This window comes from Somniosus microcephalus, chromosome 11 (genome assembly GCF_052327205.1).
Source record: "Somniosus microcephalus isolate GS21.2 chromosome 11, FLI_Smic_1.0, whole genome shotgun sequence".
Taxonomy (NCBI): domain Eukaryota; kingdom Metazoa; phylum Chordata; class Chondrichthyes; order Squaliformes; family Somniosidae; genus Somniosus; species Somniosus microcephalus.
In genome coordinates this window covers 31,195,583-31,222,613 of record NC_140997.1, presented here as the reverse complement: position 1 = coordinate 31,222,613, position 27,031 = coordinate 31,195,583, and the positions used below count along the sequence as shown (strand labels likewise).

The following is a 27,031-nucleotide window of genomic DNA, read 5'->3' as shown; positions in this document are numbered from 1 at the left end:
GAAGGAATCACAGGGCAAATTCTCTCATCTAAATGTTTAATCTAACCATTTTTCAGTAATTCATGTTTAATTTCATAACAAAATGGTATTTATAGTAAAATACTATTTCCATTTCACCTTCATTGCAATTTTACCCAATGAAATAGGATAGAAGAAATGACAATGTTAAATATCTTTAACATTGTTAAGCAGCAAAAATATACTGGAAATGTTAAGTACATTCACTAAAGCCACATTGCATGCTTATGAAGATTAGGTAATAAACTATAATTATTTCCTTTGCAATCCTAGTTTTAACAAGTTAAAATATTTAAACAATTACTAATTTGATCATTTCAGTAATAATTACTCCAAATTGGGCTAAAATTGTGTGTCATCAGTGGGGCTGATATCACCGTAAGTTATCTCCCCACACAACCCTAAAAATCACCAAAGCAGAGGTAATTCTATAAAGAGTTTGATACACAACACAAACGTCAGCATTCCAGAGGTTGAATTTAAAAAGGATACTTCTAATACAGACTTCTCGCTTATCCTTACAGTGCAGCATAGAAGTGAATTTGACCATAGATTAAATCTGGTCCATGGAAAATGATTAGAATCATAGAATGATACACAGAAAAAGGAGGCCATTTGGCCCATTGTGCTTGTGCCGGTTCTGTGGTAGAGCTATCCAATTAGTCCCACTGGTTCAGGAACAACTGCTGTGCTGGTTATTAGGCCCGATGCAATTCTGTAAACAGTGTCTATTTATGTATGCAAATTAGCTTAGAATGAAGAACTACAACAGATAAATTACATTTTTGGCTTCTATATTTCAATTGTAAATTCAAACTAGCTGCATTACAGTAATAAAAGCAGGACGTTATGACCACTGAAGATTAGTATACTTATGCTAGAAATTCACACTAATTCCATTAGTACAGCAGGAAATTAAGGTTTTATGGAGCACTATTATTCACACATACACACAGGAACACACAATTATACACACACACAAGTAAACTGGGCAAGTTCCTTTGAAATTACCCTCTTAAATCCAATTTGCCGCAACCATAAATGTTAAGACAACCTGCATATTTCAACCTGCCTTAAATTTCCATTTTAAATGAAAATATTTACGCATAGACTTTCAAAATTTAACTCAGTAATTTCATGGCATTGAGCTACTTTGCACTGTAGTCAGGTCAGCTCGGTGTTACAGCTCAGTACGGTGAGGTGAAATTGTGCGACATGTTATTACAGCCAGACGGCGCTGATGTGTTTGTATGAAATTCTTGTTTGCTAGCTATTCTGTTGAACCACTCAAAATAAACAAGCTAACGCCCATTAACAGTCAGAGAAATTTCAGACAATTGCTTGAATGCTAATGTCACAAAGTAATTTCACTCCATTAGAGACGTAAGGCAGTCATCTCCAGCATGCACAGCACAACCTCCAGGCAGATGTCAAAAAGAGACAGTTGTGTTCAGCACTTTGGGGAAAAATTCCTCTGTTCACTATTTATAGTTAAATTGTAAATGTATTCTTATATACACTAGCACATAACCTGGAGCATTGCTTATGGTGAGTCAGGAGATATGTCATTTATAAGGAGGAATGTACATGATGGAATGCAGAATGTATTATTCTGGTACAGTAGTATGTTGGCTGAGTTAGGAATATAGTAATTGTGAAATAATTAGTGGATATGGAACCTGAAATCAAAACAATAAATTGAAAAAGAGTTTCAACACACAGGTATAAAGAATAAAAGGGAAGGATAGATTAATGAATGTAAAATGGATAAAATTGTATATAAAAATCTATATATATAAAGCGGCTCTTATGTCTGTCTGTCCCGATGTCTGTCTGTCTGTCTGTCCGTTCTCTATACGTTTGAAAGTTACAGAGCGTACCGACGCGCGCGTCGCCTCAAAAGAAAGCTTGCGAGTCCGGACCGGTCATAGGCGTATTTACGTTTCGGCCGCACAAAAATCCCGCCCGCGGTATCCGAAAAACGTTCAGCCTTCCGCTCATTAGCATCTCATTAGCGACCGTGTGACGTCGAGGTCGACCAATCGGACGGCGGGTTCCTTCCTACAGTTGAGTGTCTCGACAATTGACCAATCCTACGCTTCGGTGACCTGACCGGTCGACCAATCGGTGCGTGTGTGGGCGGGCCTTATCCTTCTGAACCGAGGTGAGTGGCCGCCATCTTGATTTTTCACGATTTTTTCCCCACACTTTCAGTGTGTTAGGGAAGTAAGGTAAATATTTGAATTGTGTGTTAGGGAATTAATTAACAATTTATTTGAGTTTTATATTGTGTTTAGCAACCCCCCCCCCTCCTCCTCACCCTCGCGCAGGGGGGACTCGGGGCCTGAAGCTCAAAAAATGTCTCTCTCTCTCTCTTTCTTCCCTCTCTCTCCTTCTCCTCTTCCCTCTCTCTCCTTCTCCTCTTCCCTCTCTCTCCTTCTCCTCTTCCCTCTCTGTCTCTCTCTACTTACCCCTCTCAGGTTTCACGGTGCCGCGGACGGAGCGCGGGCGGGCCGCCCGAAGTTTCCCGCTCGCTAACGGCCGCCAAGCCGCCCTTGCCTGCTCCCCGCGGGCCGCCTCGCGCCGCCCGCACATGCGCCGCCCGCCCGCAGCGGCCGTCCATCAGCCGCGCGATACGCGGGGGACCTCAGCTCCGGTCCGTCCCGGCCTCAGAACCCGACCGCGCCTTAAGCGCTAGGCCCTGCACGGCCGCTATCGCAACGGCACCGGACCTCAGGCGCTAGGCAGGGGGAGGGGCCGGAGAGAGGGACAGAGGGGAGTGGGGGAGCGGAGGGGGTGGGGGAGGGTAGGGTAGGTGTGGGGGAGGGGAGACAGGGGAGGGGAGGGAGGGAGAGGAGGGGAGGGGAGGGGAGGGGAGGGAAAGAGGGGAGGGGAGGGAGGGATAGGACAGGGAGAGGACATGACGGGGAGGGGGGACACACACAGGCAGGGAGACCAAGCGCCCCAAAATTGCCCTCGCAACGCGGGGCTCCCCAGCTAGTATATTTATATATAGAGCGCATGCCTTCCAGATCCCTATCCATCTCTCCTGCAATTCCCTATTTGAATCCCTCCCAAAACAGACCTAGCCAAAAGTCATGAATGATATTTTCTGTGACTGATTATGACGCAGTATCCTTGGCACCATCCGTAAACAAGGGGTCAGCTTCCACAAGCTGACCAATGTTCCGTTTAATTTTTTTGGGGTGGGCGGCTCCTTTAAGGGGCTGTGCGGCCCATTCAAAATACCGCACGTGCAGTTTTTCCCCATTTAAAAGCTGGTGAGCCAGCTGCGCGGGAGCTCCAGCTAGCGCACGTTGCTGACGACACCCAGCTCTAACTCTCCATCACCTCTGTCTCCCCTCCATTGCCTATGCGATCAGATTGTTTGTCCGACATCCAGTCTTGGATGAACTGCAGTTTTCGCCAGTTTATCAGAAGATTTTCATTGTCGATGGGGGCGGGGCATGGGGGTTCTGGCAGGGGCCGAAGACAGAGTCAAGTTGAACTAGGCCATTTACAACCTGTTATATTCAACCCCAAAGCGGGGTTTCCAAACCCATACCCTCACAATCACAAAGATCACATCCTTCCACCTCTAACACAGCCTGCCTCGGCCCCTACCTCAGCCCAATAGCCACTGAAACCCTCATCCATATCTGTCATCTCCAAACCCGATTACCCCAATACTCATCCTAGCTGCCCCTCACCCCCATCCTTCACCCTCCATAAACCTCAACTCATCTAAAACTCTACTGCCTGTATCCTAACCAGCCCAGAGTCCTACTCGTCCATCACCACATCTTAGTTGACCTACATTAGGTCCCAGTTTCCCAATGCCACAAATTTTAAATCCTCCATAGCCTCCCCCTAACCTGCTCCTGCCCTACAATCCACCTCAGAACTCTGTTCTTCGGGCTTCAGCTTCTTGTACGTCCCTCCTCCCTTTGTCTCACCACTGGCATCCATGCCATCAGCTGCCTTGTCCTCATGCTCTGGAACTCTTCCCCCTAAAACCCTCTGCCTCTTGGGGGATGGGGTGGATACAGGTGTTTGGAAGCAGTGAGGAGTAGGCCTTGGAGCCTGCTAGCATTGGGGTTAGAATCCCCGAGTGCCATAGCATTGAATTGGGGAGGGGAGAAGGGAAAGAGAAGGTCTAAAGTTGCTGACTGTATCCAGGCATTAAAGTATTTTAAACGTTTTTCCATTTGGGTTGACAGCTAGTGGCCAAGCATAGTCTTGGGAGGGTGTGAATGACGGCCAGAGGCTAGTTGAGAAGGAGCCGATGGCCAAGAACAGGTGAGCCGAGATGGCAGGGAAGTATGGGTGGGTACATGCCAGGAGACCGATATCCACGAGCAGATCACATTTCACATGCACTGTGCGTATGTGTGTGTGTCTGTATTCGATAACATTCCTTTCTGGAAGGAAAGAAATTGGTTGCTATATGCAAAATTTTTAATATATTATTTAGGGGTTTACAATTTTACTACAAATGTGAAGGGGAAATCTTTCCTGTTTTTGGGTGCTATAACAGTCAACGGTCAGCCCAACTGCTAGAACAGCATACAGAAACTGAACAAGCAAATGTGTTTACCCGAAGGGATGTAATCATCACATTCTCTTCCCTTTCACAATTCGGAAAGCAGGGATGATTTTCACACATTCTTTAAAAAAACACACATTATCCTTATTCATATTCAGTCTTTATAAATGTATCCTTTTCCTGTTGTGTTCTTCCATTTCCTGTCTAACGTCTGGATTTTGTATCTGGCGTCTCTGGGGCTGATTTTCCTGACATCTGCTCCAAGGAAATGCACGTTTCCCCAGGTTCAAGAGGTCAGGAAAAAAGAGAGACATAGACCAATTCATCGGGTCTCTGCGCCTTTAGATTGCCCTGGGGTCGGGCAGGGGGGCAGAGCTGGGCCCGCACCCACAGTACGCACATGGCCTCACAGCCACGTAAATGAGGCGAGATGGATGTTTCCTGCATTACAACAGTAACTGCTCTTCAAAAGTACCTCATTGGCTGTACAGCACGTTGGGATGTCACGAGGTTGTGAAAGGTGCTATATAACCGCAAGTCTTTCTTGTTTTTCCATTGCCGCCTCAATTTCCTGTTGCAATGCTCCGAGCGCTGTAGTGCAAGGACACCCAGTGGAACACAACGCTATAGGCTGCTCTAGGGTCCCTAATGACCTGAGGTTCGACAGACAGGTGTCCTGGGGGCAGGCCAAAGACATCTGGCCATGTGTTTCTTTTTCATTTAAACAGCCCGCTAGGATGTTTGGATGCTATAGGAGCTTGCTAGCTGCTGCTGCTGAAGATCAGAAACCAGAAAGACCCGAGAGGCTCCGCTCAAGTGTGCGCCCATTCTCAGACACAAGGCCAAGCTGGGAGTGCACAAGACAGGAAAATTGCCCCATTCTCTCTACATACATTATATATCTAACCACAAATAAACTACCTGACACACAACCAATTTTCTACTTCGCTGTTATTTGTGGCAGTTTGCTTTCATTACAAAAGACCGGGCTGCTGCCAGTCCCTTCCTGCAAAGACAAAATCAAGGCAAAAAACACCTGTAGCCTTGTGGTTATGGTACTGGGCTAGTAACCCAGAGATCATGAGGTCAAATTCACCCCACATGGAAAGTTGTGAAATCAATTTAATAAATCTGGTCATTTGTGGACCGATACCAGATAACGTTGTAAAAAACACAACTGGCTCACATCCTTCTGGGAAGGAACCTGGTATCCCTACCTGGTCTGGCCTACATGTGAGTGACTGTTAATGCCCTTGGGGCAACAATGGGCAATAAATACCGTCTTCCCACTGTTGCTATCAACCCAAGAACAAATAAATAGACACACACTGAAGTCAGAAAGCTGACAGTCCACTCTGGAACTTGAGCATATAACCTAGGTTAAACAGTTCAGTACAGTACAAAGATTCCAACTGTCCAGGCCCAAAAGTGCCACTTTTCCTGTCCTGGACATTTAACATGGCCAGGGGACACCCTGATACAGGCCTGTCAACTATTCTAAGAAAAGCAGAGCATGCTCCTGGTGTCCTGGCCAATATCCTTCCCTCAACCATAAATAGATTAACTGGTCAATCATCTCAAAATTGCTGCTGGCTACAAAGCAAGGGTGAGTATACTTTAAAAAGTAATTCATTGCAAGTAGAAAGTTTTGGGACATCCAGAAAGAAAAGAACTGAAGAAAAAAACCTGCATTTATACAACGCCTGTCATAATCTCAGGACGTCCCAAAGCTCTTCACAGCCAATTAAATGCTTTTATAAAGTGTAGTCACTGTTGTAATGTAGGGAAACTTGGCAGTCAATTTGAGCACAGCAAGGTTCCACCAACAGCAATGACTAGATAATTTGTTTTAGTGATGTTGGTTGAGGGATAAATATTGGGCAGGAAACTGGGAAAACTCCCTGCTCTTCTTCGAATAGTGCAATAGCACCTTTTATGTCCACCTTAAGAGGGCAGATGGGACCTCCATTTAACATCTCACCTGAAAGACGGCATCTCCGACGGTGCAGCTCTCTGGCAGTACTGCACTGAAGTGTCAGCCTGGATTAGGTGCTCAAGTCTCTGGAGTGAGATCTGAATCCACGACCTTCCAACTCAGAGGCGAGAGCGCTACCACTGAGCCAAGGCCGACACCGGCAAGACACAAGGTGCCACATAAATAAAAATATTCTCTCTCTTATTATGTACATCTCCCTAAAACATGGTGCTCACTTGCTGTATTCAGTGCCAGGCACAGAAAGCAAATAACTTTATTGCATAGAGGTTGTGTTGATCACACTGTATGGAGGCAGTATTAAATTGCTACGCAGCAATTGTGCAACCGACCTTTCTGGGAAAAGCCCCATGTATTACAATTTACATATAAAAAGAAAAAAATTTACATATGCATCAAAAGGATTACAAAATAGGTTTTGTGGGCTCATAGCAGTACCCAGGAGGTGGTTCATAGTCATGATAAGATCTAAATGTCCAAACTGTTTCTTTCCATGCACCACTCACACATGGACAGTGTATAAAAATAAATATTTACTAACATTAGGAGCTTGCTTAGGATCGCTCAGGTTTTCTTACCCGTGTAAAATCTTATTGGTATTTTGGATCCATTTTATTCTCTCCTCGGGCAAAATCTCAAAATTTACCAGCAGTTAAACTCAGTTAGGGGTCATGAGTTGGCCTGTTGCCTCTCAACTTGCTGGTGGATGAGATTTTTAAATATGGTGCTGTGGATTGAATGATGTTCTTTCATTGGTTGGTTTCCACCGCTGAAACTTTTCCATCAGTCAGAACAGTGATGCATTTCAAATCACGAACCCGTATTTAAAAATCCAATACTTATAACTAGAAATGAGGAACTAGTGCTTTTCAAACAAGGTAATCAGACTTTGTGGGCAATAGTTTGGACACCCTGCTCTATTCAAATAGATTGATTAGCTTTTTAAAAAAAAAAAAAAATCTATAATGACAAACCGATTAAGTCTCATTAAATAAGGCACGTGGGGAAAAAAGGTATAAATTAGCTTACGTGGTAGTTCCAGCAGAGATCCAGTGTTAATTATACACAAAAGAGCACCTCACCTCATCAATTTCCTTGATCCACCGGTCAATCCCATCAAAGGACCATCTATTAGTGATGTCATAAACCAAGAGTATACCCTGAGAAACAAAACAAAACTATTTTCATTAATAACTCCATTAATTACACAGCTTTTCAAAGAACAGAGGGAAATGCATCAAGATAAAGGAGGTTCAGTCACAACACCATCAGTGAACCAAAGTTGTAGTTAATAACTTCCTGAATTTACATTAGCAATAGGAATTAAGGAAAACGCAAGGCTACCATAACAGGTTCCAAGACAGCAATGGGAAGTCAAAGCAATGCTACTGTGCAATTCTATACAAGCTACTACTTATAATAAATACTTGCATTCATATAGGCCCTTCATGTCAGACTCTCAGTGTAGTACACTATTAGATTTTGAAGTACAGTGACTGTTGTTGTGTAGACAATTTAAATCAAGGGGCTCCAATGACACAAGGCTCCAATGACACAAGGCTGCATAAGCCATGAACAACAGAACCACAAGATTAAATTACAGGCTTGAATTTCCACCACCTTGTATTTTAGAATGTTGGTATTATTTTGGAGTTGAATCAGCAAGTAGCACCTGCCATACTGTTGTAACGTTGCTATAAGGATGTGAAGAAAGCATTAGTGGCAGATTAAATTATCACGAAGACTTACACAGAATAGCAGAACAAATGGATAGGTTATCCAACAACAACTTGCATTTATATAGCAACTTTACCAAAAAGTCCCAAGGCACTTAAATTTTTTATGAACAGCTGTGTGGTGGGTGCATCGAGCTGAACAACGTGCATTGATACAACTCGCGTGTAAAAAATCTCTCAAAGCAAAGAACGAATGAGACTGAAAGGCACAAAAATTATTTGCTATTTTGAATAGAATTCCACAGGGCAGGGGAGAACTTGCTGAAAAATTGGCTTCGGACGGTGCAATCAACTATTATCTATGCCAATGATAAAATCATGGGGTCTCCTAGATTCCCCACACCAAGTTCCTGATCTTACCTCTACCATTAGAATGAAGTGCAAATTGAAGACAGACATGCAACAGGGAGAGCGGGCTCAAGCTTTTTTTTTTTAATTCGTTTATCGAATGTGGGCATTGCTGGCAAGGCCAGCATTTATTGCCCATTCCCTAATTTCCCGCGAGAAGGTGGTGGTGAGCCGCCGCCTTGAACCGCTGCAGTCCGCACGGTGAAGGTACTCCCACAGTGCTGTTAGGGAGGGAGTTCCAGGATTTTGACCCTGCGACGATGAAGGATCGGCGATATACTTCTAAGTCAGGATGGTGTGTGACTTGGAGGAGAACTTGGAGGCGGTGGTGTTCCCATGCGTCTGCTGCCCTTGTCCTTGTAGGTGGAAGAGGTCGCGGGATTGGGAGGTGCTGCTGAAGAAGTCTTGGCGAGTTGCTGCAGTGCATCTTGTAGATGGTACACACTGTAGTGACGGTACGCCAATGGTGGATGGAGTGAATGTTTAAGGTGGTGGATGGGGTGCCAATCAAGCGGGCGGCTTTGTCCTGGATGGTGTCGAGCTTCTTGAGTCTTGTTGGAGCTGCACTCATCCAGGCAAGTGGAGAGTATTCCATTACACTCCTGACTTGTGCCTTGTAGATGGTGGAAAGGCTTTGGGGAGTCAGGAGGAGAGACACTCACCGCAGAATACCCAGCCTCTGACCTGCTCTTGTTGCCACAGTATTTGTGTGGTTGGTCCAGTGTAATGAAATCTGTTTGTCTTGCCTGTATTCGTTTTGCTCTCATGTATATTACCCTCCCCCACACGGTGTATAGTTTCACTTCCTCTTTCCTGACTCATTCCTGCGAGCCAGTCAGTGTGTTGAGATGTTAGCTCTGATCTTAGTGATTAAAAGCCAACTTGTTAAAGTTTATAACTTCTAGTTTTGTGGTTATTGAAGGCACATCATCCAGTTAAGTTTCTGGTCAATGGTGACCCCCAGGATGTTGATGGTGGGGATTCGGCGATGGTAATGCCGTTGAATGTCAAGGGCAGGTGGTTAGACCCTCACTTGTTGGAGATAGCCGTTCCCTGGCACTTCTGTGGCACAAATGTTACCTGCCACTTACCAGCCCAAGCCTGAACGTCGTCCAGGTCTTGTTGCATGCGGGCATGGACTGCTTCATTATCTGAGGAGTTGTGAATGGCGCTGAACACTATGCAATCATCAGCGAACATCCCCATTTCTGACATTATGTTGAAGGGAAAGTCATTGATGAAGCAATTGAAGATGGTTGGGCCTAGGACACTGCCCTGAGGAACTCCTGCAGCGATGTCCTGGGGCTGTGATGATTGACCTTCAACCACCACAACCATCTTCCTTTGTGTTAGGTATGACTCTAGCCAGTTGAGCGTTTTCCCCCCCTGATTCCCATTGACTTCCGTTTTACTGGGGCTCTTTGATGCCACACTCGGTCAAATGCTGCCTTGATGTCAAGGGCAGTCACTCTCACCTCACCTCTGGAATTCAGCTCCTTTGTCCATGTTTGGACCAAGGTTGTAATGAGGTCGGGAGCCAAGTGGTCTTGGCGGAACCCAAACTGGGCATCCGTGAGCAGGTTATTGGTGAGTAAGTGCCGCTTGATAGCACTGTCGATGACACCTTCCATCACTTTGCTGATGATTGACGGTAGACTGATGAGGCGGTAACTGGCTGGGTTGGATTTGTCCTGCTTTTTGTGGACAGGAGATACCTGGGCAGTTTTCCACATTGTCGGATAGATGCCATTGTTGTAGCTGTACTGGAACAGCTTGGCTAGAGGCGAGCCTAGTCCTGGAGCACATGTCTTCAGCACGATAGCCGGGATGTTGTCGGGGCCCATAGCCTTTGCTGTATTCAGTGCACTCAGCCGTTTCTTGATATCACGTGGAGTGAATCGAATTGACTTAAGACTAGCTTCTGTGATGGTGGGGACCTCAGGAGTAGGTCGATATGGATCATCCACTCGGCACTTCTGGCTGAAGGTGGTTGCAAATGCATCAGCCCTGTCTTTTGCATTCACGTGCTGGGCTCCACCATCATTGAAGATGGGGATATTCATGGAGCCTCCTCCTCCCGTTAGTTGCTTAATTGTCCACCACCATTCACGACTGGATGTGGTAGGACTGCAGAGCTTTGATCTGATCCATTGATTGTGGGATCGCTTAGCCCTGTCTATAGCATGCTGCTTCTGCTTTTTAGCATGCATGTAGTCCTGTGTTGCAGCTTCCCCAGGTTGGCACCTCATTTTTAGGTATGCTCCTGGCATGCTCTTCTACACTCCTTATTGAACCAGGGTTGGTCCCCTGGCTTGATGGTAATGGTAGAGAGGGATATGCCAGGCCATGAGGTTACAGATTGTGGTGGAATACAATTCAGCTGCTGCTGATGGCCCACAACACCTCATGAATGCTCAGTTTTGAGCTGCTAGACCTGCTCTGAATCTATCCCATTTAGCACGGTGGTAGTGCCACACAACACGATGGGAGGGTTTCCTCAGTGTGAAGACGGGACTTCGTCGCCACAGTGACTGCACGGTGGTCACTGCTACCAATACTGTCATGGACAGATGCATCTGCGACAGGTGGATTGATCAAGTAGGTTTTTCCCCTCATATTGGTTCTCTCACCACCTGTCGCAGGCCCAGACTGGCAGTTATATCCTTCAGGACTCAGCCAGCTCGGTCAGTAGTGGTGCTACCGAGCCACTCTTGGTGATGGACATTGAAGTCCCCCACCCAGAGTACATTCTGTGCCCTTGCTACTCTCAGTGCTTCTGCCACGTGCTGTTCAACATGGAGGAGTACTGATTCATCAACTGAGGGAGGGCGGTAGGTGGTAATCAGCAGGAGGTTTCCTTGCCCATGCTTGACCTGAAGCCATGAGACTTCATGGAGTCCGGAGACAATGTTGAGGACTCCCAGGTCCATTCCTTCCTGACTGTATACCACTGTGCCGCCATCCCTGGTGGGTCTGTCCTGTCGGTGGGACAGGACATACCCAGGGATAGTGATGGAGGAGTTTGGGACATTGGCTGAAAGGTATGATTCTGTGAGTGTGACTATGTCAGGCTGTTGCTTGACTAGTCTGTGCGACAGCTCTCCCAATTTTGGCACAAGTCCCCAGATGTTGGTGAGGAGGACTTTGCCGAGTCGACTGGGCTGGGTGTGCCGTTGCGGTGTCCGTAGCCGGTGCCGAGGTCGATGCCAGGTGGTCATTCTTATTATTGTGTTTCGTAGCGGTTTGTTACAACGGAGTGGCTTGCTCGGCCATTTCAGAGGGCAGTTAAGAGCCAACCACATTGCTGTGGGTCTGGAGTCACATATAGGCCAGACCAGGTAAGGATGGCAGATTTCCTTCCCTCAAAAGGACATTAGTGAACCAGATGGGGTTTTTACGACAATCTGATAGTTTCATGGTTACCATTACTGTACTAGTAATTATTCCAGATTTATTTAGTTACCTGAATTTAAATTTCCCAGCTGGATTTGAACTCACGTCTCTGGATCATTAGTCCAGGCTTCTGGATTACTAGCCCAGTGACATTACCACTACACTACCGTTCTGTGCAGCTATCGCAGCTCTCTCACATTAAAAACAAACCTACACAATTTGATGCTGCGCAGCAAGAGTGTAAACTCCAATAGCAAAATTCAAACAGAAGAAATTAAACAACAAAAAACAAAGGTTGTGGGCTAGAAAGTTCAACCATTGATAGTGAAGGGTAATCAACAGCTTGGTCAAAGGTGGGTTTTAAGGAAGATCTTAAAAGGAGGAGGCAGTGAGTCAAAAGATGTTTAAGGAGGGAATTCCACAGCATAGGGCCTAGTCGACTGAAGACACAGCCGCCAATGGTGAGGCATAGGGAGTGGTGGAAGCACAAGGCGCCAGAGTAAGAGTTCTCGGAGGGTTCTAAGGCTGGAAGAGGTTACAGAGATTGGGGGGGGGGGGGGGGGGGCGGGAGGAGGGGTGGTGAGGTCATGAAGGGATTTAAACACAAGGACGTGAATTATAAATTAAAGGCATTGGCAGACTGAGAGCCAATGTAGATGAGAGAGCCCAGGGTGATGGGCGAGACTTGGTGTGGGAGAGTATACGGGCAGCAGAATGTTGGACGAGCTGACGTTTATGGAGGGTGGAGGATGGCCAGCAGAACAGTGGAGTTGGAATAATTGAGTCTGGAGTTGACAAAGGGATGGATGAGGGTTTCAGCAACACATGATCTAAGGCAGTGGCAAAGATGGCGACGTTATGGAGGTGGAAGTAGGCAGTCTTTGCGATGGAAAGGATATGGGGCTGGGTCCCAGCTTGGGTCAAATCGGATGCAGAGAGGCCCTAAACAGTCTGGTTCAACCGGAGAGAGTGGCCAGGAATGGGGATGGAATCAGTGGCAAGAGTATGAAGATTGCAGCTTAGGCCGAAGACAATGGCTTTGGTTTTCCCAATGGATCAGCCTTGGCTCAGGGGTAGCACTCCGAATCAGAAGTTTGTGGGTTCAAGCTCCACTCCAGAGACTTGAGCATATAATCCAGACCAACGACCCTGTGCAGTACTGTGGAACTGTTGCATTGTTGTATGTGTCTTTTGGATGAGCCATTAAACTGAGGTCCCATCTGCCTCTCAGTGGATGTAACCCATGGCACTTTTGGAAGAAGAGCAGGGGAGTTCTTCTGGTGCCCTGGCCAACATTTCTCTCCCAACACACATCACTAAAACAGATTATCTGATCATGCATCTCACTGCTGTTCATGGGAGCTTGCTGTGCGCAAATCGGTCCTGCTTCTCCATACATTACAACAGTTACTACATTTCATAAGTACTTCATTGGCTTTAAAATGCCTTGGGACATCCTGAGGTTGTGAAAGATGTTATATAAATGCAAGTCCTCTTCTTTCCTTTAACTGGAGGAAATTACAACTCATTTAGGATTGGCTATTGGACCAGCAGTCTGACAACAGAGGCAGTGGAGAGGTTGAATGAAGTGGTGGAGAGTCAGTGTACATGTGAAACCTGACCTAATGACCAACTTTCTTTTCTAATAAAAGATTTTCACATTTATTGGAAACTCCACACTGAACTCCACTGCCACCTCCCCCATCAGTGTAATCAACATTGTCTGTTTCTGTGGTCTTCTCTCCAAGACACAAATTTTTTGAATTTCCTGCACCCAGGAGTGGTAAAGCCTACCCTTGGATGGAAAAAGGCTGCTCTCTTAGTGATGCAGAACAATCAATGAGGGAGTAGTCCTTTTCAATTTACCTGGCTTGAGAAGTTGGAGCCAACAGCATAAAAATGCTTTTGAATAAGAGTATGAATTTTTGCACAAGTGTGCAACTTTACTGGGACTTTAGATCCAGATAGGTTCACTGGCTGGATCTAGCCGGCCTGAGACACCTTTTCTATATTATGTAACTACCGTAACTTCGTTTTTGATATGCAAGTGTAATCAACTGTGGATAAAAATTGTATCACTGCTGCACTTTACAGAGGAGGCAACCACCCGGAATGACAAATGGCTGGCAATCAACAGGGAAATATACCAATTTCACACAGTTCAATTACAAACATTAAACCAAGAAAACTGAATAAACAGAGATAAACTATAGTAGCAACATACCATTGACGAGCATTTAAAGTAAACATTCTCGTTTAAAATTAGTATTAATTTTTGTAGCTACTTGTTATTTTACGGAAGCAGGATTATAGAAACATAGAAGATAGGAGGAGTAGGCCATTCGGCCCCTCGAGCCTGCTCCGCCATTCAATGAGATCAAGGCTGATCATCCAAACTCAGTACCCTGTCCCTGCCTTCTCCCCATATCCCTTTAGCCTTAAGAAATATATCCAACTCCTTCTTTAATATATTTAATGAATTGGCCTCCACTGCCTTCTGTGGTAGAGAATTCCACAGGTTAACCACTCTCTGGGTGAAGAAATTCCTTCTCATCTCTGTCCTAAATGGCTTACCCCTTATCCTTAGACTGTGACCCCTGGTTCTGGACTCCCTGGCCATCGGGAACATCCTTCCTGCATCCAGTCTGTCTAGTCCTGTTAGAATTTTATAAGTTTCAATGAGATCCCCTCTCATTCTTCTAAACTCCAGCGAGTATAAGCCCAATCGACCCAATCTCTCCTCATACGTCATTCCTGCCATCCCAGGTATCAGTCTGTTGAATCTTCGCTGCACTCCCTCCATGGCAAGAACATCCGTCCTCAGATAAGGCGACCAAAACTGCACACAATACTCAAGGTGTGGTCTCACCAAGGCCCTGTACAACTGCAGCAAGACATCATTGTTCTTGTACTCGAACCCTCTCGCTGCGAAGACCAACATACCATTTGCCTTCTTAACCGCCTGCTGCACCTGCATGCTTGCCTTCAGCGACTGGTGCACAAGGACACCCAGGTCTCGTTGCACTTCCCCTTCTCCCAATCTATTGCCGTTCAGATAATAATCTGCCTTCCTGTTTTTGCCACCAAGGTGGATAACCTCGCATTTATCCACATTATACTGCATCTGCCATGCTTCTGCCCAATCACCCAACCTGTCCAAATCATACTGGAGTTTCTCGGCATTCTCCTCACAGCACACATGCCCACCCAGCATTGTGTCATTTGCAAACTTGGAGATATTACATCTAGTTCTCTCATCTAGATCATTTATATATATTGTGAATAGCTGGGGTCCTAGGACCGATCCCTGCGGTACCCCACTAGTCACTGCCTGCCACTCGGAAAAAGACCCATTTATTCCAACTCTTTGCTTCCCGTCTACCAACCAGTTCTAATCCAAGTCAGTACCTTGCCCCCAATCCCATGTGCCTTAACTTTACACGCTAATCTCTTAAACATAGAAGATAGGAGCAGGAGTAGGCCATTCGGCCCTTCGAGCCTGCTCCGCCATTCAATGAGATCATGGCTGATCATCCAAATTCAGTACCCTGTCCCTGCCTTCTCCCCATATCCCTTGATCCCTTTAGCCTTAAGAAATATATCCAACTCTTTCTTGAATATATTTAATGAACTGACCTCCACCACCCTCTGTGGCAGAGAATTCCACAGGTTCACCACTCTCTAGGTGAAGAAATTCCTCCTCATTTCAGTCCTAAATGGCTTACCCCTTATCCTTAGACTATGACCCCTGGTTCTGGACTCCCCGGCCATCAGAAACATCCTTCCTGCATCTAGTCTGTCCAGGCCTGACAGAATTTTATAGGTTTCGATGAGATCCCCTCTCAATCTTCTAAACTCCAGTGAGTATAAGCCCAATCGACACAATCTCTCCTCATACGTCATTCCTGCCATCCCAGGTATCAGCCTGGTGAATCTTCGCTGCACTCCCTCCATGGCAATAATGTCCTTCCTCAGGTAAGGCGACCAAAACTGCACACAATACTCCAGATGTGGTCTCACCAAGGCCCTGTACAACTGTAGCAAGACATCCTTGTTCTTGTACTCGAACCCTCTTGCTACGAAGGCCAACATACCATTTGCCTTCTTAACTGCCTGCTGCACCTGCATGCTTACCTTCAGCGACTGGTGCACAAGAACACCCAGGTCTCTTTGCACTTCCCCTTCTCCCAATCTATCACCATTCAAATAATAATCTGCCTTCCTGTTTTTGCCACCAAAGTGGATAACCTCACATCTTATGCGGGACCTTATCGAAAGCCTTCTGAAAGTCCAAATACACCACATCCACTGGTTCTCCCTTATCTATTCTACCAGTTACATCCTCAAAAAATTCTAGTAGATTAGTCAAGCATGATTTACCTTTTGTGAATCCATGTTGACTTTGTCCGATCCTGTCACTGTTTTCCAAGTGCTCTGCTATTACATCTTTTATAATGGACTCTAGCATTTTCCCCACTACCGATGTCAGGCTCACCGGTCTATAATTCCCCGTTTTCTCTCTACCACCTTTTTTGAATAGTGGGGTAACATTAGCTACCCTCCGATCCATGGGAACCATTAGAGTCTATAGAATTTTGGAAGATGACCGGCAATGTAGCTACTATTCCTAGGGCCACTTCCTTAAGTGCCCTAGGATGTAGATTGTCAGGCCCTGGGGATTTATCGGCCTTCAATCCCATCAATTTCCCTAGAAATACCGATTTCTTTCAGTTCCTCCCTCTCGTTAGACCCTATGTTCCCCGACATCTCTGGGAGGTTATTTGTGTCCTCCTTTGTGAAGACAGAACCAAAGTATGTATTTAATTGGTCTGCCATTTCTTTGTTCCCCATTATAAATTCCCCTGATTCTGACTGCAAGGGACCTATGCTTGACTTCACCAATCCTTTTCTCTTCAAATATCTATAAAAGCTTTTAGAGTCAGTTTTTATGTTCCCTGCAAGCTTACTCTCAGTCTATTTTCCCCCTCTTAATTAATCCCTTTGTCCTCCTTTGCTGAATCCTAAACTGCTCCCAATCCTCAGGTTTACTGCTTTTTCTGGCCAATTTATATGCCTTCTCCTTGGATCTTATGCTATCCCTAATTTCCCTTGTTAGCCACGGTTGAGTCACCTTTTTTGTTTCATTTTTATGCCAAACAGGGATGAACAAATTCTGTAGTTCATCCATGCGATCTTTGAATGTTTGCCATTGCCTATCCACTGTCAACCCTTTGAGTGACATTCCCCAATCAATCCTACCCAACTCGCGCCTCATACCATCGTAGTTTCCTTTATTCAAATTCAGGACCCTAGTCTCTGAGTCAACTACTTCACTCTCCATCTTAATGAAGAATTCAATCATATGATCGCTCCGACCCAAGGGGCCTCGCACAACAAGATTGCTAATTAATCCTTTCTCATTACATAATACCCAGTCTAAGATGGCCTGATCTCTAGTTGGTTCCTCGACATATTGGTCCAGGAAACCATCCCGTATACACTCCAGGAATTCCTCCTCCACAGTATTGTTACTAATTTGGTTAGCCCAATCTATATGTAGATTAAAGTCACCCATGATAACTGCTGTGCCCTTATTGCACGCCTCTCTAATTTCCCGTTTAATGCCATCCCCAACCTCCACATTACTGTTTGGAGGTCTGTATACCACTCCCACTAACGTTTTCTGACCCTTGGTATTTCTCAGTTCTACCCATACAGATTCCACATCATCAGAGCTAATATCCTTCCTTTCAATTGTGTTAATCCCCTCTTTAACCAGCAATGCTACCCCACCTCCTTTTCCTTTTTTCCTATCTTTCCTGAATATTGAATACCCCTGGATGTTGAGTTCCCAGCCTTGGTCACCCTGGAGCCATGTTTCCGTAATCCCAATCATATCATATCCGTTTACCTCCGTTTGCGCAGCTAATTCATCCACCTTATTACGAATGCTCCTCACATTAAAACACATTATTGGCTAGCCATGGACTTCTTCGTGGTTAGTACAATCTGCTTCATTTCTCTCCAAGATTAGGTCCCCCAGCCTTAAACAGATCTGAAATTAAACTTCCTTGCATATGCATTTTAAATGAGTCAGGAGTCAGTGATAAGAACTGCAACCACAGTTTGGAATCAATAGCTGAACTTGGATGCAAGTTACTTCCTACATAACGGCAGCAGCTCACCCTCAACTTCCCAGTGAGTTTCGTGAAGTTGTTGCATTTGCACATTAATTCCCTGTTAAATTTGCCACAGAAAGTTAGGGCTTATACTTAACAGCACAAGTACCTTTTTAAATGAGAAGATTTATGTTCCTGCAAAGCCAATAAACCTCTCCAGCCCAGAAAGGGAACAACTGTTAGAGATTTTTAAAATTTAAAAATATTTTTCTTACTTTTCCTGTCTTTTCTCTCTCGCTCTTAATCCAATCTTTGTTTCCCTCTCTTCATTTCTCTGTATCTGATTTAGCCTCAATTCACCATTTCCTTCTCAGTCATTCCTCTGTTTCTTCCTCAATCCTGAAATCGCATTGGTTAAGGAGATAGACTGTTGGTCCCGTATGCCCCGTTGTCCCCATTATCAGCTCACACTTCCAGCAGCTTATAAGGGCAAAAAAGTTGAGCTGAAGGGAAGAAGTCTAACTAATGGAGCACGCCGGGAAATGGCCCGCACCAGCAAATTCTGGGCCATCATGTATATCGACACAATAACCACCATTAATTGATTTTTGACAATACAAGTCAAATTTTCAGTCAGGTCATTTTTATTGCAGTTTTTAAATTCAGGGGAAAGTAGCAAAATATTGACATTGCTTTTAGATTTTATTAACTTTATAAATTCACGTGAACTTCCCTTACAGTGGAAGGTGGAAATGCAATAAAACATGTGCAATGGGACTTCCAGAGCTAGTCACATGTAGGATGACACTTACCAAGTGAAAAAAGTGCCCAATTTGATTAAAAATCTTTACTAATGCAAAAGTGCACTTGGCAAACTATGAAGAACACAGTATTCAAAGGCTAAATTTAACTATTCAGTAAACAACTCAAGACACACAGTCTGTCATTGACCCTCGTTAGCACCTAGCCAACACAACTTACACAATTGGACAAATGGAATTACGTGATACGGCACTCTCGTTGAGGAGCTGTGCTCAATGCGGCTGGGAGAATCGGAGCTACAATGTCATAGCCCAACTCCTGGCCTGTGCTCCCTGAATGTGGCTTCCCTGCAATTAATGGCAGAATCAGATACTTGATGTGCTTAAATAGAATCAACCTCGAGTATTCTTCCATCGAATAACTTCAGCCTTTCCTGCTCTGCATAATGTACAATGTTTTTTCTTGGCAAATATATGTTGCATTATGCAAAATGTTTTGTTTTCCTCTGATGCATTCAAATTTAAATTTTTAACACAAGCACTACATCCCTCACGGCGTGTTATAACAATGCAAGTGAATAGAATTCAAATTTTAATTTGAAGAGAAAGGCAAGGGATTTTATTCTTGTAATCTATAATACAGATTCCTAACCCATTACATTTTATTAACTAGAGGGAAATAGTGGTAGAACAACCAAATTATTTTTTTTTGTTACCTTTTGATTTTAAATCTTAATGTGGGAAAGTTTAATCAAAGCATAATCTCCCTTGAGCTGTGACACTATAGGAAATTAACAAAATTGGGATGAAATGCCAAAATCCTCTTGGTATGCCTCCATGAGGAGTCCTAACAATTTTACACATGCCCAGCTGATGGAGGATTAAGTAATGCATGATCACAGTTATAACTTAATTTCACCAAAGCATTACCAGACTCGATACAAAATAGAGGATTTTAGCAATCAGAGATTTAAATACATTTTTGGACAGAACCATACTTTCAAATTGGATACCTATTAGAATTTTATCAAGTTAGAGACTTGCCAATGCCCAAAATGATAAGGTGTGCCATTCTCCAACACCAACTTGACGTCAAACTACTCAATGTGTCCTATTAGCAAAACCAAAGTTATTTAAACAGTTATTCCAATTTAAAATCTCTATTTCAACACTGAATGTGATTTTTTGTCCTCATTAAGCAGAGCTATGGTAGTGTTGTGGAATGGAGCACTTTCGTATTTCGGGCACGCAGTATTGGCATCAAACACTCTCAAGTCATAGTTAGGTGTAGAGCACAGCTTCCTAGATAATGGAGCAGCTGCAACCTCAGTAGGGCACCCCTACTACACCAGTGACGTATTTACTAATGAGTTTGCTTTAGTTATAGAATTTCTAGTATAGTGCTTAATTTGACGAAAATCTCCAATCCAAAATACTATTCCCCCCCCCCCCCACATCCACTTTGTTTAAAGACCACTTCTAATGTTGCACTATTAACAAGGATGTGCTCGAGAGCAGACCAGAAGACTCATCCATTCCCTTCCCAATACTGAGAAAGTACACATTTCTACTCCGCAGGTCTCCACAATTAACATTAACTTGTGGTTTAGGGAAATCAGACATTTAACCCAGACTGTTCTACTTCATGTTGCAGTTCATCAGTGGACAGATATGCTGGCCCACCAGACCCCGTATGGCAATTTATTGTGGGTTTTTTAAATATATATATATATATTCACAGAATACAATCAAGTTATTAACAGGTTTAAATGTAACGACATACTGCTTAAAAACAGTTTTGTAACATGTCAGTGTATATACAAATCAAGCTTTGTGACTGATGCAAATGACATTTTCAAATGGAGGCAGATCTTTTGAAACAAAAGTAGTAGATATTTCTATGCTCATGCTTTTATCAGATAGTGATTTTTTTTTTTAAATCAAAGTTTTGCATACCTGCGCACCCCTGGAATAGGACCTGAAGATCGTACAGAACCTCCCTTGACCTGAAGTGTCCCTGAAACAAAGAACAGATTCATCAGAAATAACATCCTTTCAAAGCAAGTCCCTCAATGCTGAGCTTAAGAGACACTCGAGTTGTAAATAGAAATGGGAAAATTGCTTAGTATCATCTGTTGGGGTAAAACATGCAGATGGCAACAATGTAACAAAATTATTCAAATTTATCTTTTAAGATCAGTAAATGAGTTTCCCCCTTTCCAACTTGAATTGTAGTAATTACTTAAATTCCCTTAATTGATAGGGGACAAATATCCTGCTGTTCCCCTATCTTGTTGTGCCATTGAAACTTCTCAAACTGCTTCACACAATGAATTACTTGTCTGGGTAAGAGTGGGGCTATTACCTGGACGAACATGGCAGCCAATGTGCATCAACAACAGCTCCACAGAAAAGCAATGAGATGAATGATTAGGTAATACAGGTCGAAGAAGGAGTGCTTTCCTCTCCCCTCCACCCCCCCCCCCCATAGTTATATAGGATCTTTAATCTCCATCGGAGGGAGGTGGGAACCTCTGTGTAATCTAAAAGGACTGTACCTCTGCCAATTCAGCACTGTTCAACTGTACGGCAGTGTCAGTCTTGAACATGAGCCCAAATCCTGACGGGGCGTTCAAATACACAATCTTCAGACCAGAAGAAGAGCATTCTACCAAGGATTTGTATTCCATGTACAGTAATGAAAATTCAGCTCGCTCTTAAGAGAATTTAACTTAATTTTAGTTTGCCTCAGATTCTGTGCATCTTTCTGTGGGAGAATCTATAGATTTTATGATATTCTTGTCAGTTTCAGACACTCAGGTAAGTGGAAAGACTTACTCAAGTTTACAGATTTTCTGAAGGTATTCTCTTTATTGAAAGCATACAAATTAAATATCCTTGCAAGATAGGTGTCACAGTTTCTTGAACAAAATTTTGAGGAAAAGTTTTTTCAAAATGTTTCCTTTATGGTGAAATCAGCAGTCTCATCGAGAGGTAGAGTTATTAAACCTACAATGGATATTTGCCAATGAGGATGATGTCCCTTCCAGGAGGCGGGTTGGTTATTTAAATATTATAATGAGGCTGCGTGCCTCTGATTTAATCTCCATTTAAAATTTAACCCAGCAGCTAAAGGGAGGCGAGGACTGCTGGATCCAGCAGGGAAGTGTCTTTCCACTTACCTGCTTCCATGTCCCCCACCCCACCGAGCCACGATCTTCCTTCCCCCCACCCCACAAGGCCTCCGATCTCCCCTCCGACCTCTTTCCCCGCACCCCCCCTTTTCCGGCCTTAGCTGGCCTTGCTTCATCCCCATCTCGGCAGCTTTCTCAAATTCCCAGAGGAATCCCTACTATATATTGGTATGAACAGTGTTTTACTATCTCAGTATCTAGGTGATGAATTATATTATACATAGTCTGCCCATTAAAGATATGAAATATCTTGACTTAAACGTATGTTGAATTTCCATTAGAAATTTTTAAATCAATATTTGTAAAAGTTAAAAACTGTACTGTAAACAATTAGATATTCTAATGCAGGAACCAGTTTCACTTTGACCCGTGAAAATAACTGTAGAACTACCCATCTATGGCCATCATTGGTTATTCAGAGACATTACTCCGTGTTCTGTCTATATAAATTGCATACCACACACAACAGTAGAGGGTGGCAGAGACACCCATCTTGAACACTGAAGTTATACCTTTGCCAAGATAGACACAGCTTTATGCTAAATGTGATATGTAGAGTAGGGTGTGTGCCTTTGACTTTAACACAACATTGAGTAATAAAGACTGACCATCTCCAGATGATTTGGTATTTCTGGCCTATCAAAAAACAGATCAAGTTGGATTCAATTTAACCTCCAGGTTTTAGTTATTTTACTAATAAGATTTGAGAGTATTTTCTGTATTCTCATTTGAATGTTTTTGCTTTCATGTGTGAAAAAACTAACCAGAATTATATAATCCCATACATGCTACCTCATTTTTAAAAGAACTTCAATATTCTTGATCTATACTGCCACTTGAAAAAGCTATTTGCTTAACGCCTCATACAAATTATTTTTCAGTGATATCCTTGTTCTCGAGAACTCTTTTGTACCGCTTGTCTGGTTATGTCATAATCTCTTTTTTAAAGAACTGTTTTGAAGACTTGAACAGAATATGTTCCAGCTTAACTATGCTACTTTCCCTGCTGTGTCTCATTAGCCATTTCAACACATCTTTCCAGTCAGTTTACACCTGATGAACCCCAATGATAAAACGAAAGCTCTGGGCTTTCCGGTCAAGATTACTTTTAAAACCTGCTGATCTGAGGCTTTTTAAAACAAAAAACACAACAACCAAAACCCAAATGTGAGCTCCAAAAAAAAAGACATATCCAGAGACAAGATCTATTAACCATGATATTATAGGGCCCCTCATGACTCAGTGAGTTTATTAGTAAGGAGCTTAGCCATACAAACCCGTAAGGTCTCAAATTCAATTCTTGCTCCATGCTGGGGTAACTGGAACAACGGTAAGGGCACAACTGTCCCCAACTCAGCTGGGTTGGGAAAGAGAAGGGGTGGGAGAAAAATCAGCCAGATATCCTGCTCCTGATCACAACCTAGTGACTCCTGCTGTTAGCATGCACGTATATATGTAGCAGAGCTGAGGAATAGACTGGGCTCAGCTGTAACCCTCGTGTAGTCAAATAGCCTGTTGAATAATGGCCACTTGAGTGAGGTACTGCTGGATGCCAAACACCAATAGAAGCAAACCCAGCAAGGAGTCAATGCCTTTGGGAGAGGAAAGAAAACTACGTAGTGAGAAAAAATCTGAGCCTCAGCAACTTAGTAAAACAAAAGCTATAGACAAGGACATTTGAAGGCTTTCCATGCATTTAGGCAATTTTTTGGGTTTTCTGCAAACTCCAAATAAAAAATATTGGTGTAAACATTTGTACACCATCTCTATAATCTCAGTAGTGGGAGGAGGGAAAGCAATCAGAGTTCTAGTTCATGGCAAAGGGTAAATGGGTAATCCCATCAACTGTAGAAAATGGCAGCAGCTCATATGATGCTACTGACACTTAATTCCTTTGATGAAGCAGAGAGAACTGGCTCATTGCTTGAAAAAAAATATGGTGTTGATTTCAGTGGTCTACAATATCCTGTGATGTGTGCCAGCCCTGCTCAGCTAAAAAGGCTCATTTCAATATTTCTGCCCGAAGGGTGGAGAAACGGATTCGAACTTTCACTCAGGTTGTGTGGATTTCATGGCAGACTCACATGCATTGAAGAAACGCAATTTACTTTCTTAGGACATTTCAATGTTCAACAGTAGGTCCAGAATGTTAAAATGGCACTCAATAGGATGGCGGGGGATGAAGGAAGCTACCCAGGGCACGTGTAGGCTTGGTTCGGTACTCCTAAAGTGGATTATAACATTATATAGTAGACTAGAAGGTAGAACTATAGAAGTTTACAGCACATAGGAGGGTCAGTTAGCTAATCGTATCTGGGCGGGTGCTTTGCTAAAGCAACGCAAAACTAATCCCACTGCTCTGCGCTCTTTCCATCTACTTCAAATGTTTACTAGTCCTCCTCTAAACAATGCATGGGTTGCTGCCTCACCTGCTCTCTCAAAGCAATCCATGCTCTGAACAATTCTCTGCATATAGAAGTTTCTCCTAATCTCTCTCCTCACTCTCAGTGATAATTTTAACTCCCCAAACAGCAGAGGATAAATAGCGAAATACTATCAAAATCCTTCATAATTTTAAAAAGCTCTAATAAATCTACCCGTAGCCTTCTCTATTCCAATAGAAGTAATCTACAAGCTTTTCAAGTTTCTCATCTATAAACTACTGCTTCTTACACCTGGTATTATCTTGGTAAACTTATATTGCACACTGGTGTTGTTCTCTATGCTTCCATTAGTGAAAGGGAGAGCGGCAGACAGGGAGAGGACAAGACCGAGTGACAGACAGTGAAAACGAGAGTGTCAGAGTGAGAGTGAAAGTGAGTGAGACAGACAGAGAGAGCGTGACAGACAGAAATTAAATTAAATTTGAGTTTGCCATAGATACCATCTTGGGTTCAGTGATTGTCACTTCTGGAAGTAGTCTGAGCATCTTACTTTTATGAGGGGTGACTCATACTATCCCATATCTACTTGTATAATAGCATAACCCATGAGTGCAACAATTGCATCCTCGTGATCTGAACTGAGCATTTGTCTTTTGCGTGTGTGTTTCTTCGATCTGGTTGAAGATGGGTCACGCAACACTTGGAGACAAAGACACATGAATTAAGCTACTTAATTTTATAGTGTAGTGAACATACAGAATAGCAGTTAACAATCAATCTCACCTGTTTCAACTTAACTTCACGTAACATACAACAACATGCCATGCTTTCCCATAAGTGGGTCTTTTTTTTTTGGATAAGTGGGTCATCTTACTTGACTTAAACAAGATGACTTCTAATTGTCCTCCAATAATTTCTAACCTTAGTTTCCATGGAAGCCCATGCAGCTTTCTCTTTAAAAACTTGACTACCCGTTTCAAAAAAACTTGAATGCCCGCATCACAGACAGACATACACGGATCAAAGATTTTTCAACACAATGGATGTCAAGTGCATTCTGATTACCAAGGCAAGCTAACAAATTGCTTATTGTTTATACGACCGAGCTAGTGCGAGAGGGAGAGAGGGCAATGCACACACGTCTGTGTGTACTTCCTGTGTCAAATTTTCTCATTATAAATTCCTATGTCCACATTTATATTGGAAACTGCCTATGTAAACTTGGCATGCTATGATTACACCCTCCCGCCAGTGGGAACAGTAGCCCTCTGTTTTGCATCTTCCAGCTACTCAGACTAGACTGCAGAGAAACTATGCTGCAAACAACTCTAGCTCTCAGCTTCACAAATTAGTGCAAGTTTTATCAAAGGCTTTTTAAAATAAAAAAAAAGGACAGAATGTATGACTTTAAAATGGGGGCTGAATTACATCTTCCAATCATGGTCCAATTATCTCCTGCCCTCTAACCCCTTTCACCTAAAGGCAGCACTTGGTCTTCACTTCCCAGTATAGGTGATTGACTATGAATAAATTATGTAACAAGCCTCCTGAGACACCTTACTGAACGCCTTCTGAAAATCACAGAATCATAGAATGGTTACAGCACAGAAGGGGGCCATTCGGCCCATCAAGCCCATGCCAGCTCTCTGCAAGAGCACTTCAGCTAGTCCCACTCCCCTGCCCTTTTCCCGTAGCCCTGCAATTTTTTCTCTTTCAGGTACTTATCCAATTCCCTTTTGAAAGCCACGATTGAGTCTGCCTCCACCACCCTTTCAGGCAGTGCATTCCAGATCCTAACCACTCTCTGCGTAAAAAAGTTTTCCTCAGGTCGCCTTTGTGTCCTCTGCTTCTCGACCCTTCCGCCAATGGGAACAGTTTCTCTCCATCTACTTTGTTTAGGCCCATGATTTTGAACACCTCTATCAAATCTCCTCTCAACCTTCTCTGCTCTAAGGAGAACCCCAGCCTCTCCAGTCTATCCACGTAACTGAAGTCCCTCATCCCTGGAACCATTCTCGTAAATCTTTTCTGCACCCTCTCGAAGGCCTTCACATTCTTCCTAAAGTGCGGTGCCCAGAATTGGACACAATAATCCAGGTGAGGCCGGACCAGTGTTTTATAAAGGTTCATCATAACTTCCTTACTTTTATACTCTATGCCTCTATTTATGAAGCCCAGGATCCCGTATGTTTTTTTAACCGCTTTCTCAACCTGCCCTGCCACCTTCAATGATTTGTGCACATATACCCCCAGGTCTCTCTGTTCGTGCACCCACTTTAAAATTGTACCCTTTAGTTTATATTGCCTCTCCTCGTTTTTTCTATCAAAAATGTATCACTTTGCACTTTTCTGCGTTAAATTTCATTTGCCACATGTCCGTCCATTCCACCAGCCTGTCTATGTCTTCTTGAAGTCTATCACTATCCTCCTCACTGTTCACTATACTTCCAAGTTTTGTGTCATCTGCAAATTTTGAAATTGTGCCCTGTACGCCCAAGTCCAAGTCATTAATATAGATCAAGAAAAGCAGCGGTTCTAG

General features: G+C 43.6%; 1 protein-coding gene across 1 annotated transcript in view; it reads right to left on the bottom strand.

The window, feature by feature from the left end:
- rab40c (RAB40c, member RAS oncogene family) overlaps positions 1-27,031 on the bottom strand; it is a 107,123-nt gene that overhangs the window by 11,237 nt on the left and 68,855 nt on the right. The window contains exons 3-4 of the mRNA XM_086000430.1: positions 20,871-20,931; positions 7,640-7,717 (exon numbers count right to left, since the gene is read on the bottom strand). Coding sequence (XP_085856556.1) covers positions 7,640-7,717; positions 20,871-20,931 — 139 coding nt within the window. The remainder of the gene's footprint in view (positions 1-7,639; positions 7,718-20,870; positions 20,932-27,031) is intronic.